The sequence below is a fragment of the Elephas maximus genome, chromosome 3 (genome assembly GCF_024166365.1).
Source record: "Elephas maximus indicus isolate mEleMax1 chromosome 3, mEleMax1 primary haplotype, whole genome shotgun sequence".
Classification (NCBI taxonomy): domain Eukaryota; kingdom Metazoa; phylum Chordata; class Mammalia; order Proboscidea; family Elephantidae; genus Elephas; species Elephas maximus.
Window position 1 is genome coordinate 17,657,053 of NC_064821.1, and position 15,406 is coordinate 17,672,458.

The 15,406-nt window shown below is 39.2% G+C and overlaps 2 protein-coding genes across 2 annotated transcripts in view; both read right to left on the reverse strand.

The window, feature by feature from the left end:
• Positions 1-15,406, reverse strand: part of LOC126070942 (olfactory receptor 7G2-like) — a 457,831-nt gene that overhangs the window by 299,843 nt on the left and 142,582 nt on the right. The window lies entirely within an intron of this gene.
• Positions 2,469-3,407, reverse strand: LOC126070949 (olfactory receptor 7G2-like). The gene has a single exon (XM_049875273.1). It carries the CDS (start codon positions 3,405-3,407, stop codon positions 2,469-2,471), a length of 939 nt encoding a protein of 312 aa, XP_049731230.1.

Sequence of the window (15,406 nt, forward strand, 5' to 3'; positions counted from 1 at the left end):
TTACCCCAGGGCAGGCACCATTCCCAAAGCCAACTCTTCAGACAGGGATTGGACTGGAATAGGGGATGGAAAATGACACTGGTGAAGAACAAGCTTCTTGGATCAAGTCGACACATGAGACTATGTTGGCAACTCCTGTCTGGAGGGGAGATGAGAGGGCAGAGGTAGTCAGAAGCTACCTGAATGTACACGAGGAGAGAGAGGGGAGGGAAGTACTGTGCTATCTCATCAGAGGGAGAGCAATTAGAAGTCTATAGCAAGGTGTATATAATTTTTTTATGAGGAACTGACCTGATTTGTAAACTTTCACTTAAAGCACAATAAAAACTAATTAAAAAAAAACCCAAAAACCCTATGGGACAATTGTACTCTGTCACTTAGGGTCGCTATGAGTTAGAATCACTTAAAACAATAAGAATTATACAAGGCTGCAGTATCAAACTACCACAAAATGGGAGGCTTAAAATTAGAAAAGAAAATATTGTCTCAAAGTTGTGGAGGCTAAAAGTCCAAATTCAGGCTGTCAACAGGACTATGTACCCTCCGAATCTCTGAGGGAAGATCCTTTCTTGTCTCTCCCAATTTCTGGTATCCTTATGAGCTCTGTGGCTTGCAGGTCCAGCATAACTCCATCTATTCCTTTGTCTTCACATGACCTCCTCTTTCTTTGACTCTCTGTCTCAATATCTTCTCTTTTATAACGACACCACTCATATTGGTTTAAGACACTCCCTACTACTGTATGACCTTGTGTTAACACATAATATCTTCAAAGATCTTATTTCCATACAAAGTCACATTTACAGGAGTTAAGACTTCAACCTATCTTTTTAGGAGGCACAATTAAATCGATAACACTAAGATTCAACAAAATACAAGAACTTCAGAGAAAGCAATAAATATAGATTTCAAGATAGTGTTTGCCACCAGGAGGGTACAGGACAAAAGAGTGGGAGAGTATTCATTGAATTATATGGTGATGCCATTATTTTATAACCCAGGTCATGGGTATATGAGCTTTCATTATACTACTATTCTTTAAGAACTACTGATACATTTCATACAGTACTTTGCATATGATATTTTAATAATAAGTAAAATTCAAAAAATTCCACTTTCCAGATTCTTTCATATTCTAGATTCTAAACCCATTCTCTATCATCTAATATTAAAGCTGTACTTCCGAAACTTCGGCATGCATCAGAATCTCAAAGAAGTAATTACTTAGAATGTTCATCCTTCAGATGACTCCCCAGATATCAAAATAGGCCTTGGGTGAGGTATGGAAACCCATAGTATGAACAAGGCCTCAGGAGACTCATCTCTGCAAGTGTTTTATGAACATAAAGGGAGACAACTTTGCACTACAATATACCTGGTGTGTCTGGTGAGGAGCTGACCTCCTGATTTAGTGCTAGACACAATCCCCCTGCCAACTATCAGTGGTGATCAGAAGTCTCTCCAGCCACATCATTAATTCTCCTACAAGATTTGTTTTGTTGTCCCCCCAACACCCAGAGATGATTCTGACAGATGGCTCTGCTTCTTTGTAGTTGTGGAAAAGTGATCTCCCTAAGCCTGCCAACTTCCCCTATGTCCCATTCTATTTCACGTTCTATACATCGTCCTTAAAATAAAGTTCATGTCCATAGAAAAATTCTTTTCCTCATAAATATACATTACAAACATTTGTATGAGATTCCTAAGAGTACAGCCAATCCCCTAAAACTTCAATGATTCTAATAATTTTACTTAGCCTCTGTGGACTCACCAGAGATGAGAAAGAAAAACTGCAAAATAAGGTGACTAAGGAGAAAAGTAACATCTCATATACGTGCTGATCAATATTTTTTTGTTTTTGGTTTTTTAAGGATCAAAGCAAATGTGGTTCCAAAACAGACTACCCGCTCCACCCTGCCTACTCAACAATTACTCATTTGACTTAATTACTAAGATGAGAAAAACGTGCTAATAGATACTACAATAATGGTAAACCAAAAAAACTTTGGAGAAAGTAGAAAATATGTGAGAACAAGCAAAAATAAGCCTTATATATTAAGGCAACATATAGAACACTGTGGTCCTAGTTAAATTTTATCGAGTATTAGGTGCCAGGCAACATATTAAGTGCTTGTAGTGGATATAGGAATTAACTTCCCAACAGAAAACATACTCTACATTGTCAATCTAAAGCTCTCACAGTAATTATTTTCTCCCAAACAGAACTTTCGTTAGAAATGGATATGATACTATTCTCAGTGATCAGATGGAAGTAGATGTCTTCTGTATTGATTTTATGGAAAGGTCTATTAATAATAAGTCCTCTATTAACAATAGGTCTGGGGACAGTCTATTTGGTATCTCTGAGCATGATGTCTGGATATGACAGCTGAGTCTGTTGCAGCCATCTGTGGTTTGATGAAAAAATCTAGAGATCTAGAAATCCAAACCCAAAGTAGGTAATATAATCACTGAAAAGCAGGTGTGCACCTGATGATTCTCCTCAAGGCTCCCTTCATGTCTCTGTTTCTCAGGCTGTAGGTGAAGGGATTCATCATGGGAGTTACCATAGTGTACATCATTGAAGCTACTGCAGTCTTCCTGGAAGAGTGTGTAAATGTTGTACTCATATACGCACCTAAAGCTGTCCCATAGAATAAGGAAACAACTGAAAGGTGAGAACCACAGGTAGAAAAAGCTTTATGCTTTCCACCTGCTGAAGGTATTCTCAGAATGGAAGATACAATTTGAATATAAGAGAAAATGATTCCAGAGAAAGGAAGAACACCCAGTATGCTAGCTGCAAAATATAAGATGATGTTATTGATGAGGGTTTCAGAACAGGCAACTTTGATGACCTGAAAAACTTCACAGAAGAAGTAAGGAATTTCCAGGTCTGTGCAGAAGGACAGTCGCAACAACATCAGACTGTGAAGCAGGGCATCCACAATGCTAACGAGCAAGGAGACTAGGCTCAGCAGGCCGCAGAAGTGGGGATTTATGATAGCTGTGTATCTCAGTGGGTGACAAATGGCCACATAGCGGTCATAGGCCATTACCGAAAGGAGAAAACTTTCCAAACTACCAAAAATCAGGACAAAGCAGACCTGGGTGAGGCATCCTGCGTAAGTGATGCTCTGATTCTGTGCTTGGAGGTCCACCAGCATCTTTGGGATCATGGTGGTGCTGAAACAGATGTCAGTAAATGAGAGATTGGAAAGAAAGAAGTACATGGGGGTGTGGAGGTGGGGGTCAGAGCTGACGGCCAGGATGATGAGCAGGTTTCCCAGGACAGTGACCAGATATATGGACAAAAATAGGCTAAAAAGGAGAGGCTGCACTTTGGGATCCTCTGTCAGTGCCAGGAGAAGGAATTCTGAAACTCCTGTTTGGTTTCTAGGTTCCATATTGTTGATGAATCTGATGGAAAAGAAGAGGTGACTTACAATCAAATGTCAGCAAGCAGCATCTCGGGATGGGAAGGAGAGGGATGGAGCGGAATTCAGGAATACAAAGGTGGTGCTGTCTGTGTGCATATTTTTTGGTTAAAAAAAAAAAAAAAAAGACCAGAAGCTGATATAGCAGAGTGTCAATATTTATTTGTTTTGAAAGAGATGAAAGGGTGGTCTTTTTTTTTTAAATTACACTATGTTCATTTAAAATATTTGGTAATTTTATAGAGAAAAATACACAGAGGAGGCAGCCTGATGAGTCTGTCTTGGACACCACGTGTTTCCCCAGAGGTCAGAACTGGGTAACAGAAATAAGAGTATCCCCCGCTTTTTGAAAGGTCACTATATCCAGCTTCACTTTTATGAAAAATCCACATTAGTATCTGTTTTCTTCACATTCAGTGTTTGTTCTAGAGTAAGCCATTAAAGAGGCAGTGCATACCCTGAGCAGCCGAAGTCACAGGGCCAAGCTCCTTCCCTGGGAACTACACTCAGCATCTCAATATAAAATGCCACAGCTTTGAACTGTGTCCATGAACATTGTATGTTAGTGTTATTTTAGGTTATATGTATTATTTGGTGGGTTAGTTTTTGGGTCTGGGGATGCTGAAAATTTTTTCTCATATAAATTAATGATAATCTTCCTCACTTCATGCCATTTCAGCTTATAAGTTTCATAGGAACGCTCTACTTTTGGATAGTGAGGGAAACCTGTAATGTAGATGTGTGTTAAGAGCCAGGAATGAGAAAACAAGGTGATGTTGATAAAACCTCCTTAGCCACCACAAGAATGCTAGTAAATGTCAGAAAATTGTAAAATGGTCATCATGCTTGAGAAGGGGCAGATTTCTGTTCAGAAGGAAAATTGTTGTTGCCATTGTGGAGAGAGAGGAGGATGCCAGCAGAATGTCTACTCCTTGATATCGGTGCAAAGATATAAGAAAACATGTCAGGAAGATGGGAGACAGGTTGGAGATGAGGGGTGACTTGTTTCCAATCTTTTCATGCACATACTATTGTCACATGCAACATTCCCGGGTGAACCTGTATTAAAACAGCTGTCCTCATTTCCAAACATTAACTAAGGGATTCGGGTTACCTGGCTGGCATCACCGAGGAATGACGCTTGGCATCTGCCCTGGATGTTGGAGGGTGTAGATGGAAGAGCTTTCCTTAGGAAAGGCAGAGGGACCAAGTGAGGCACCAGGCTCCCCGGCAAGAGGATCATCTGTGGGTGGAGTCTCAGGTGTGCTGTTTCCTGACTGGAGGGGGACTGTTGAGTGAGATGGTCACAGGCAGACTATTCGAGGTCTCTATGTCCCTTGGGGGCTCAATATCCAAAGCTCTTCATTAAGCAAACACTTTTCTTGTCATTCTGATCCCAGGACATTGCAAATCTTTAACGACCAAGACAATATAAGGTAGAATTCAGGATGGCTGATTCTCAGCCCCTGGGGGACCATCTGCATGCCATTTACCCCTCTCTACCTATTTCTCTCACCTCCAGATTACATACCTTGCACACACGGATATACTATACTTCTCTAATTGCATTGCAGTCTTTTTAAGTACAACTGGAATCATCTCTATCTTACCAATGGCATTAGAAAGCCTGATTTCAATTTTAGCTGTGAGATTTTAATGTATGTATGAAAAAAAAATAATTTTTATTTTTTTTTATGAGGGTACAAACGATATATATTTAGGAATATAGTTAAGCTATAGTAAAATGCAAAAAATATAGCATTGTTACTTTCTAAGGGTCATTGAATGCATCCTGATCCTTAATCTTTATTCTGTATATTTATAGAGCATGTTTTAAGCTATTCTCTGTGATCAATTCTGACTGTGTTCACTGAAGATAGACCTATTACTTCCTTTTTAGAATTTCATAATCAACTTTTCCTGTGTGTCCCAATAATTTTGGTGTACATTTTTCTTCACATTAGTGGAATGTGGGTTCATGTCTTGGCTGTTGATTTTTAATGGTGTTGTGAGAAATCGCAATGTCACTGGCTAGGCACTGTTATGCAGGTTTATCCATACTCTCAGTAGATTTAGTTAGATGACAACCATTATTTAATAGATGCAGATGGTATTCCATTTGAATATTCACTTAAAAGACTTTATCTTTAATGATTTCAATATTTTATGTGTTTATCAATTTATTTTACTACACTTTGATTGTTTCCATATGAATTTTGTTTGTTAATCTACAGTGTTCCCAACATATTATATGAAAACAATTTGAGACAAGATGACATCATACTGTCACTCTTCATATTAACCTCATTCATTTCAAAAATATGACATAATAAAAACATAAGAAAGGACAGTGAGTTCAAAAAGAAAAAATGTAAATTTTTACTGGAATCTCCCCATTCAAACAGAATCTGTCAGTCATAATTTTAATAGCCAGGAAGAAAAACAATGCAAAAGTGATAACCAACAAAAACAAGACAAATTTTCCAGTTACCATAATCAGAATTCAAACACAAAATTATAAGTAGACTGCACCAAGGGGCTTTGTAAATTTATGGCCTTAGCAAGAAATTTTAGCTGGATGGTTGCTCTTTCCAGGTAATAAGGGCTAAATGTTCTGGAAAATGAGTAGGTATTTGAAGCCAAGGTCAGAGGTGGTGCTACTTGATTTGAGAAGTGTGAGTGAACACAGGAATTGTGGACATTGCTTGGCTCGTGACTGCGGACTTTGATCAACTGAAAGTTTCTTAAAAGCCTTCAGGGAGAAACTGAACCAAGCTCCCTCCTGTCTTGGTGGCTGGATTTGTGATTTCCTCACTATTACCAACAGGAAAAGGCAGGAAATAGAATTCAGGACTTGAGTGTTGGTGATTGGTGAGAGCTACTGTGAACGTGCTAGACAGAAAGAATGAACCCATCAGTGAGAAAAGAGAGAGAGAGAAAAATCATTCCATTCAAAGAGAATATGCAAGTCGTAATTTATATAGCCAGGAAGAATAATAACGCAAAAACAATAACCAATAAAAGTATACTCAGAAAAAAAAAATCATGATTCAGAACATACAAGCAAGCAAGGCTGTAATGGAATGTGTGATGGAGAGCATAGAAAGATGAGATCAAAGAAGTAGTGTTAGGTAAATTATACAAAAAGCATACTCATGGAAAGAGCAGATGCAGGATGGCCTAATAATCCTAAATGATGGTGGCTTGCACCATGGTTGTAATGGTGGAGGTGGTGATATTTGGTGGGATTATGGATATATTTGGTGGTATAGACAACAGGGTTTTCTGAAAAATTGGGCACTGGAGGTAAGAAAGGGAGAGGAATAGAAGATGATGCTAGGCTTGTAGTTTTGGGTCTGGTGAGTTTGAGGTGCCTGTTAGGCAACTACATGGAGATGCCAAGTGAGCAGTTGTGTATAAGCCTGGAATTCAGGTGAATGTTCCTCTGCAGACATAAATCTGCAAGTTGCTAGAGTGTACAGTGTAGACTGTAGTTGTTAGAGTGGAGTGTAGAAGGCCGAAGAAGAATTGACCTTTGAATTGTGGTGTTGGGGAAGAGTATTGCATATACCATGGACAAATGAGAAAATCTGTCTTGGAAGTACAACCAGAATGCTCCTTAGAAGCAAGGACAACAAGGTTACGTCTCACATACTTTGGACATGTTATTAGGAGGGACCAGTCCCTGGAGAAGGACATCATGCTTGGTAAAGTAGTGCGTCCGCTAAAAAGAGGAAGACCCTCATTGAGGTGGATTGACTTGGTGGCTGCGACAATGTGCTCAAGCAAAACAACCATTGCAAGGATGGAGCAGGACTGGGCAGTGTTTCTTTCTCTTGTACATAGGGTCGCTCGAGGGAACCTAACAACAACAACAGAATGTGGACAACTTTTAAAGCCTTGAGTATGGATGCTGTTGCAAAGGAGTCAGGGTAGCTAGAGAAAAGAGGGTTAGGACTGCGCCTTAAGGCACTCCAGTGTGTGAGGTTGTGAACATGAGAGAGACATATCAAAGGAAATTGAGAACTAGTATCCAGTGAGGTAGGAGTAAAACCAAGACAATGTAGAGTGCTGGAAAACAAATGTATTATTTTCCATGACTTCTGTAACAGATAAGCACAAACTTGGCAGCATAATACAACAGAAATGGAGGACAGAAGTCTGAAATCAGTTTCACTGTTCCGAAATCAAGATTTGTGCAGAGTACTGCTCCCTCCAGAGACTCTACAGACAAATCTGTTTGTTGTCTCTTTGAGCTTCTGATGGTTTTAGGTTTTCCTTGGTTTGTGACCCCACCATGTCATCCAAGCCTCCATGGGCATATTATCTTTCCTTCCATCTGAGTCAAATCTCTCTCTGCATCTCTGTCATAAGGATATTTTTTATTATATTTAGGGTCTACTCAGATAATCTAGGACATGATCTATAACTTAATCCCATCTGCCAAGAACCTTTTTTTCCAATAAGGTAAAATTTACAAGGTCTACACATTAGGACCTGATATCTTTTGGGCTGTTATCCAATGTATTACACCAAGTGAAGAAAGTGTTTCCAGTAAGTACTAAACTAAGTCAATGTAGGTGACAAATGAAATGGAGAACTGAAGCCTGGATTTAACAAGGTAGAGAACCTTGGTGACTCTCAGAAGCACTTTCTGTTGCATGCAGGTGCAAGAGTCTGATTGGACTGACCTCAGAAAGAAATGGGAAGTCAGAATACACGATCAGGAATATAGACAAAATTAAAGTTATTTCAGAGAATTTAAGGAAAAGGATTTTATTTATTTCATAGTAGACAACTTTTATAGCAAAAACAGTCATAGATGAGAATGAAAATACCAAGTTGCTCTCACTCCTGTAAAATGCTAACAGAATTTCAAAAAATCAAATCCAGAAATGAATGAGAAAAGGTAATACTTCTGTCAAATTTGGTTTAATTCCACGAGTGCAAGGTTGGTTCTTTCTCCATACTACCAGTGTTCACTCTCATTCTTCCTTTACTTGGAAGTCAACTTCTCAGTGAGGCTTCTTCCATCCCTCCTACCTAAATTACAACACCTTCATATTTTCTTACCCTATCTCCTGATGTATATTCTCCATAACACTTACCACCACCCAAGTCATGCATTTCTAATTGCATCAGGTTGGGTGTCCTGGGGAGCAGAGATTAGGATGCCAAAGGTTTGTTAGGGAGTACTTCTTGGACCAGCACCTGTGAAGGAGAAGGGAACAAAGAAGGATTGGGCAGGGGGAGAAACTGAGTTGGGATGCACTCTTGAGATTAGGAGGGAGCTCTGTAGCTGGAATGGCCCTTCAGAGTTATTCCAGTTTGGGGAACAGGGTCAGGCCTTTAAAGGGTGTATTGATCATACATTGGGTACAACCCTGGGAGGAGGCGTGACCTTGAGTACCCAGGCTCTCTTCTACTGAGGCCCTCCCAAATGAGGCTAACAGTTAAAGGTGCTCTGCTGGCCTAAGTGCTGAAGCAAGTGCTTAAGATATGTGAAAGTAGCAGGAAAGAAAGGACCAGAATGAGAATGCCAGACCTGGAATAAAGTTGTGCTGGCTCACATTCATTGGGTACACTATTTCAGTACTCATTAGGTGGCAGGCATTGCATTTGTTGTTGTTCGTTGCTACTGAGTCAGCACCGACTAATTGGGATCCCATGTAAAACCAAATGAAATGCTCCCCAGGCTTGTGTCATCTTCATGGTGGCTTGTATGTTTTAGTCCATTGTAGTGGCCATTGTTAATCCCATCTTCTTGAAGGTTTTCCTGGCCTTTGCTGTCCCTCAACTTTATCCAACACAAAGTCTTTTAGTGACTGGCCCATTCTGATGATGCATCCAAAGTAAGTGAGTTGAACCCTCAGATCAATGTTCTGTTCTCAATTGGGTTTTCATTGGCTGATTTTTAGAAGTAGATTACTAGACCTTTCTTTCTAGTTTGTCTTAGTCTGCAAGTTCAGCTTAAACCTGTTCATGATGGGTGACCCTGCTGATGTTTGAAATACTGGTGGCATAACTTTCAGCATTGTTGCAACATGCAAGCCATCACAGCACAACAAAGTGACAGACAGGTAGTGACATTACAGTAAGCACTTGTAGTCACTATGATGCTTGACTCCACATCAGACTTTCCCAATAAGAGGTTTAGTCTAAGCCTCCCATAGTGATGAAATTTCTCTTGCTGGTAATTAGTTTTGGAAGGTTCATATGTCCCATACCAGGCTGATAGTATAGGCTGTCTTCTAAATGATTCCTTGGGAAGATTATTTCTCTGTTACAAAGAGACCAAATAGAGGCAGTCAGTTTTCTGTCCTTTTATTGTTTCTGAGATGACCTATGTGCTGCTGCAGCCTTTGGTGATCATGAGGAGAACAACCTCAGCAAGAAGCCAACGTGTGAAGAGAGAAAATGCAACCCTGTAGTTCTGTGCCTGAACCTATTCTACCTCTGAGACTCTTGTTAGGAGTGATCATTGTTGTTAATGCTTGACCCTGTTTGTGTCACTGATAAAGCTGAGGTGTCTCAAACCTTCTCTAACACATGAACTAATATGTTTATGCCAACTTTATAGATGATGATACTGAGCTTGGAAGCAAATTGTTGAATGTCAAACAGCTACTACTGAGCAGAGGTAAGATTCAACTTGATGTCCAGGATGAAGACCAGGTTCTCAAGATCAACGACAAGGTACATGGATGGGAACAGCCTAAAGAGGAGGGGCTGCCATACTGGATTCTCTGAGAGGACCAGGTGGGAGGAATCTTGCTTGGTTTTCCCATGTTCAGTGTTCTGATTCCATGTTGCTGATGAGTCTGATGGAGAAAAATAGAGGTGATGATACACGTAATAGATATGCAAGGAGTGCTCATTTAGAGGAAGTCTCACATCTATCTTGTGAAACAAAATGAATATCACAAACCTTTCTCTATGCTCTCTCTGTTTTTCTCTCTCCTCCACTTCCTTCTTCCTTTCCTGTTTCACTCTTTTTCTCTCAGGCCTCCTCTCTCCTCCACTACCTCATTCCTCAAATTTTAATTATTGAATATCCTACTGCCTAGAAAATCACCAAATTCAAGACTATAGCTGCCTCTGGGAAGCAAAGGAGAAGAATGGGCAGGAATAAAAAAAAAGTCCTCTTTATGCATACTATTGTATTAATTTAAGAAGATAGTTGTTATGACAAAATATCAGCATTTTTTAAATTCTGGAAACATATATGTGGGTATTTATCCTAGTGTTCTGTGCTTTTGTGCCTGTTAAAATAGTTCATTGATCAATAAAGGGAAACAGGTAAATGGCTGATTTAGCCTGTGATATCTGCATATAAAAAAAATGTTTTTTTTTTTTAATCTGCGTAGTTTTCCACTTTGTCATGGATAGAATTATGTCCCCCTACCAAAAAAAATGTGTGTATTAACTTGGTTAGGCCATGAATCCCAGTATTCTCCATTTTGTGATTGCAATTTTATGTCAAAAAGGATTAGAGTGGGATTGTAACACATTTACGAGGTCACATCCCTGATCCAATGTAAATGGAGTTTCCCTGGGGTGTGATCTGCACCACTTTTTATCTCTCAAAAGGTAAATGGAAAGGGAAGCAAGCAGAGAACCAGGGACCTCATACCACCAAGAAAGCAGCACCAAGAGCAGAGTGTGTCCTTTGGACCTGAAGTTCCTGTGCTGAGATTCTCCCAGACCAAGGGAAGACTGATGACAAGGACCTTCCTCCAGATGCATCACAGACAGAAAGCCTTCCCCTGGAGTTAGCACCCTGAATTCAGACTTCTAGTTAATCAGACTGTGAGACAACAAGTTTCTCTTTGTTAAAGCCATCTACTTGTGGTATTTCTGTTATAGCAGCACTAGATGTCTAAGACACACTTCTTCTCACATAGTTCTCATAACCAGGTAACAGAGTGAAAACCAAAAGGAATATTAAGAATCATATATAAAAAAGTAAGAAGAAGATCAGCGTACAACTCTGCTCTCAAAAAACATTAAAGGAAATTTTCGAAAAATCTAGAACGTTCAAAATTGAACAAGGGCAAGTTCCAGGAATTTTAGGGTCAGGGTAGGATATTAGCATAATGAGAGCTGTTCAAGTACTGGTGCAAAGGTACAAAGAAGTATGTCAAGAGGATGGACAATTAGGCATGTGTCTCACAAGTGACTCCATTCTGCTCATCTCCTGCAAATACCTACCTTACAGCTGCCCCCAAACAGACTGTTAGACAAAGATCTCTCCCAATTTGGAAAACATAAACTAGGGATCTTCAGATTCCCTGGGTGCTAGCACTAAGGAGTGAGATTAAGTTCTCCAGAGATTAAAGGATAAAAATGGAAGTGCTGTACTCAAGGAGCGCAGAAAGACCAGGCTTTTGTGAAGAAATGATGATCTCTTCTTTTTAGGTGTGCTACCTACTGACCTGGGCAAGGCTATTGAGTGTGTGGTCATAGACAGACTATTCGTAGTCTCTGTGACCCTTGAAGTTTCAGTATCCAAAGCTCATCATTGGTCAAACTCTTTTGTTGTCATTCTGATCCCAGGCTAGTGAAAATCTTTAAGGAGCAAGGCTCAGAGAAAGAAGAACTTAGCATTGACTGATTCCTTCACCAGGGATATGCCATCGTCTTTCTTCCAAGTCTTTCTGCTCACATCCATTGCAAGTACCATGCACAAATGTACACAGAGCACTTCCATAATTAGATTCTAGTCCTTTTTTCAGATATATTCGAATGCATCCCTTTTCCAACAAAAATACCAGGGAGACTGACATCATGCTTAGGGTCACAAATACAGTTTATTATACTGGTATACATATTACCTGTATAGAGACAGGTGATAATTTTTATCAGTTCAACTTTATGGACTTCAACTCCAAAAAATTCCAGCTATAAGAGCCAGTTCTACGTATGGTTCACTGAAGGTTGCATATTGTATTCAGCTGTTTCTAATATGTTTTCTGTAATCAACATGGACTTAGCATGTAACAGAGATATTACTCATTTTTTAGAATTTTGCTACTAAGTTTTTTCAAATTCATACTAGTAACTTCAATATACACCTTTTTTGTTTCCCACATTACTGACCATAGATTGAAATTGTGACTTTTTGTTATCAATATTGTTGAAATAAATTACAAATTACCCAGAGAGGAATTAACTGTGATACAATAGTTGTAACATACTATGATTTTGGGATTTCTTGCTACCACAACAAACTTATTTTTGGTTGATTGGTATGCTACAATAATTAAAATTCATGACAATGGTGTAGGGATAGAAACAAGAGACTTGTTGATTGGAAGAGAGAACCCAGAAGAGGACCAGCACGTAATAGTAACTATTTATGAAGACGTGGCATTACAACAAATGGATGGGCAATTTAATAAAAGTTTCAGGGACATAAAAATGAATTTGAATTCCTGCCTCACATCAAAGGCAAAAATTATTCCAGTGGGTTCACCCTTCAAATGTAGAAGGTAATACTATAAATATTTCAGATAAAGATAGATACGTAGAGGTTTCATAAACAAGACCTATTGAGGACAAACCATTAAGAAAAATATTGACAAATTCAACCATGTTAAAACTAAGCCCTTCTGTTCAGCCAAAAACACTAAAGGATATCCAAAACAAACCATACACCTTAAGAAGAAATTTTCCATGCATATAACCAACAAAGTATTAATATCCCAATTAAACAAAGCTTATAAATTAATAAGAAAAAAGATAAACCACTCAAAAGAAACACCATGAACAGATATTTCACAAAAGGGGAAAAATAAACAGCCCATAATATGTGAAAAACCTGTCAATCACATAATAAGAGAAATAGAAATCAATTAAATAATGTTTTACACCCAGCGGATTGATAAATGAAAATGTGTTGGTGATTAGGTGAACCTAAGGAACACTGAATATTAGTGTAAATTAGTTCAACCACTCAGGAAACTCCTTGTAACTACTCAAAGGATAATAGGTGCTCCTCCATACCCAATAACTACCCTCCTCCAAGTATAAAACTCTTGCTCATTTCTGCCAGAAGATATGTATGGAACTATTGAAACAGCCCTATTCATAATAGCAGAAAACTAGTAAGCAAAATTCCCATGAACATCAAAAAGGAGAAATTTTGTGATATTACTATATATAATGTGAAAACACACAGCATTGACAATAAATTAGGTAGTGCTACACTCAACAAGAGGTTTGAATCTCAAAAGCACAATGATGAGAAAAACAAGGGAGACAGAGAATTCTTATATGAAGATTAAAGAATTAGTGCCAGTACCATTCAATAGGAAAATAAAAATCTCTTCAACAAATGGTACTGAGACAACTGGATAGCCACATGCAAAAGAGTAAAAGTGAATTCTTACCTCATAGCTTATATAAAAATTAACTCAGAATGGATCAAGACCTGAATATATGCACTAAAATATAGACTTCTTAGAAGGAAACATAGAGGCAAATCTTCAAGAACTTGAATTGGAAATGGTTTCTTAAATATGACACCAAAAGTACAGGCAACACTATTCACTTTTTTACTATAACGGGTAATATTCATAGGTTCCAGGGCTTAATATATGTTTTGGGGGAACCAGTATTTAACTCATACAGGGGAGATGTCTTCTGAAGACTCCATGGACAGGTCTATCAACAATATATCCAGTGAAGAACAGTAAATTTTCTCTCTGGACATCATGTATGGATATGACACTATCATCTGCTAAAGCAATGAATATGACCATGAGGGAGACCAGTTCTATGATGAAGCCTACTCTCCTGTCTCTGTACATTCTCTACCTCTGGAAGGCCTTTCCCTGTAGTGAGATATAACTCTATTGTTTGAGGATATTAGAGTCAGTTCTTTTTCTTCTTAAAATCAAAGAATTCCTCACTGATGAAGTTCAGATACCTTATACTCATCTCAAGTCACAAAGACAATGTATTTATGCCATTTCGTAGATGATGAAATTGAGTATAGTGGATGCTAATGTTGCCCTGAAGAGACAGAAATGGATATCACTAATTAACAAATTTGAGTATAACCACGGCCAGCTCCCTTATATGACAGTGTGGCTAAATTGTTGTTAGATTGTTAGGTATCGTCAAGTGAGTTCCGACTCATAATAACCCTATGTACAACAGAATGAAACACTGTCTGGTCCTGCACCATCTTCATAAGGTTGCTGTGTTTGAGCCCATTGTTGCAGCCACTGTGTCAGTCCATCTCATTGAGTCTCCCTCCTTACACTGACCTTCTATCTTACCAAGCATGGTGTCCCTTACTAGGGACTGGTCCCTGCTGATAGTATGTCCAAAGTACTTGAGAAGAAAGTTCACCATCCTTGCTCCCAAGGAGCACTCTGGTTGTACTTCTTCCAAGACAGGCTTATTTATTCTGGCAGTCAATGGTTGTGATCATTAAGGTTGTGTGTCAATTTCGCTGGGCCATGATTCTCAGAGGTTTGGCAGATATGATCTAGTTTGGCAGTCTTAAGATGATGTGATCACCTCCATGATAAAAATTCATATAGTGTGATCACCTCCGTGATGGGAACTGCTCTGAGTAGCCAATCAGTTGAAATGGAGTTTCCTTGGGGGTGTGGTCTGCATTCAACATAAGTAGACTTTCTAGCAAGGCTTGGGGGGTTTGCTCACACTGAATCCTTCAGTTGGCTCCTGATCATCTGACGTCTGGTTCTTGGGACTTGTGCTAGCAGCTTGCCTGCCGTTTGCCTGCCGATATTCGAATTGGTACATCTTCCTAGACTGTGAGCCAGAGCCCTGCTGCCTGGCTTGCTGATCTTGGGTTCCGCAGACCCTGCTGCTACATGAATCAGGAGAAGCCTCCAGCCTGACCCACATTCCAGCCTCTAAAACTCCATGAGCCATTTCCTTAATATAAAACTCTCTCTCTATATTTATACGCTTCCCTTTCATCTGGTACCCGA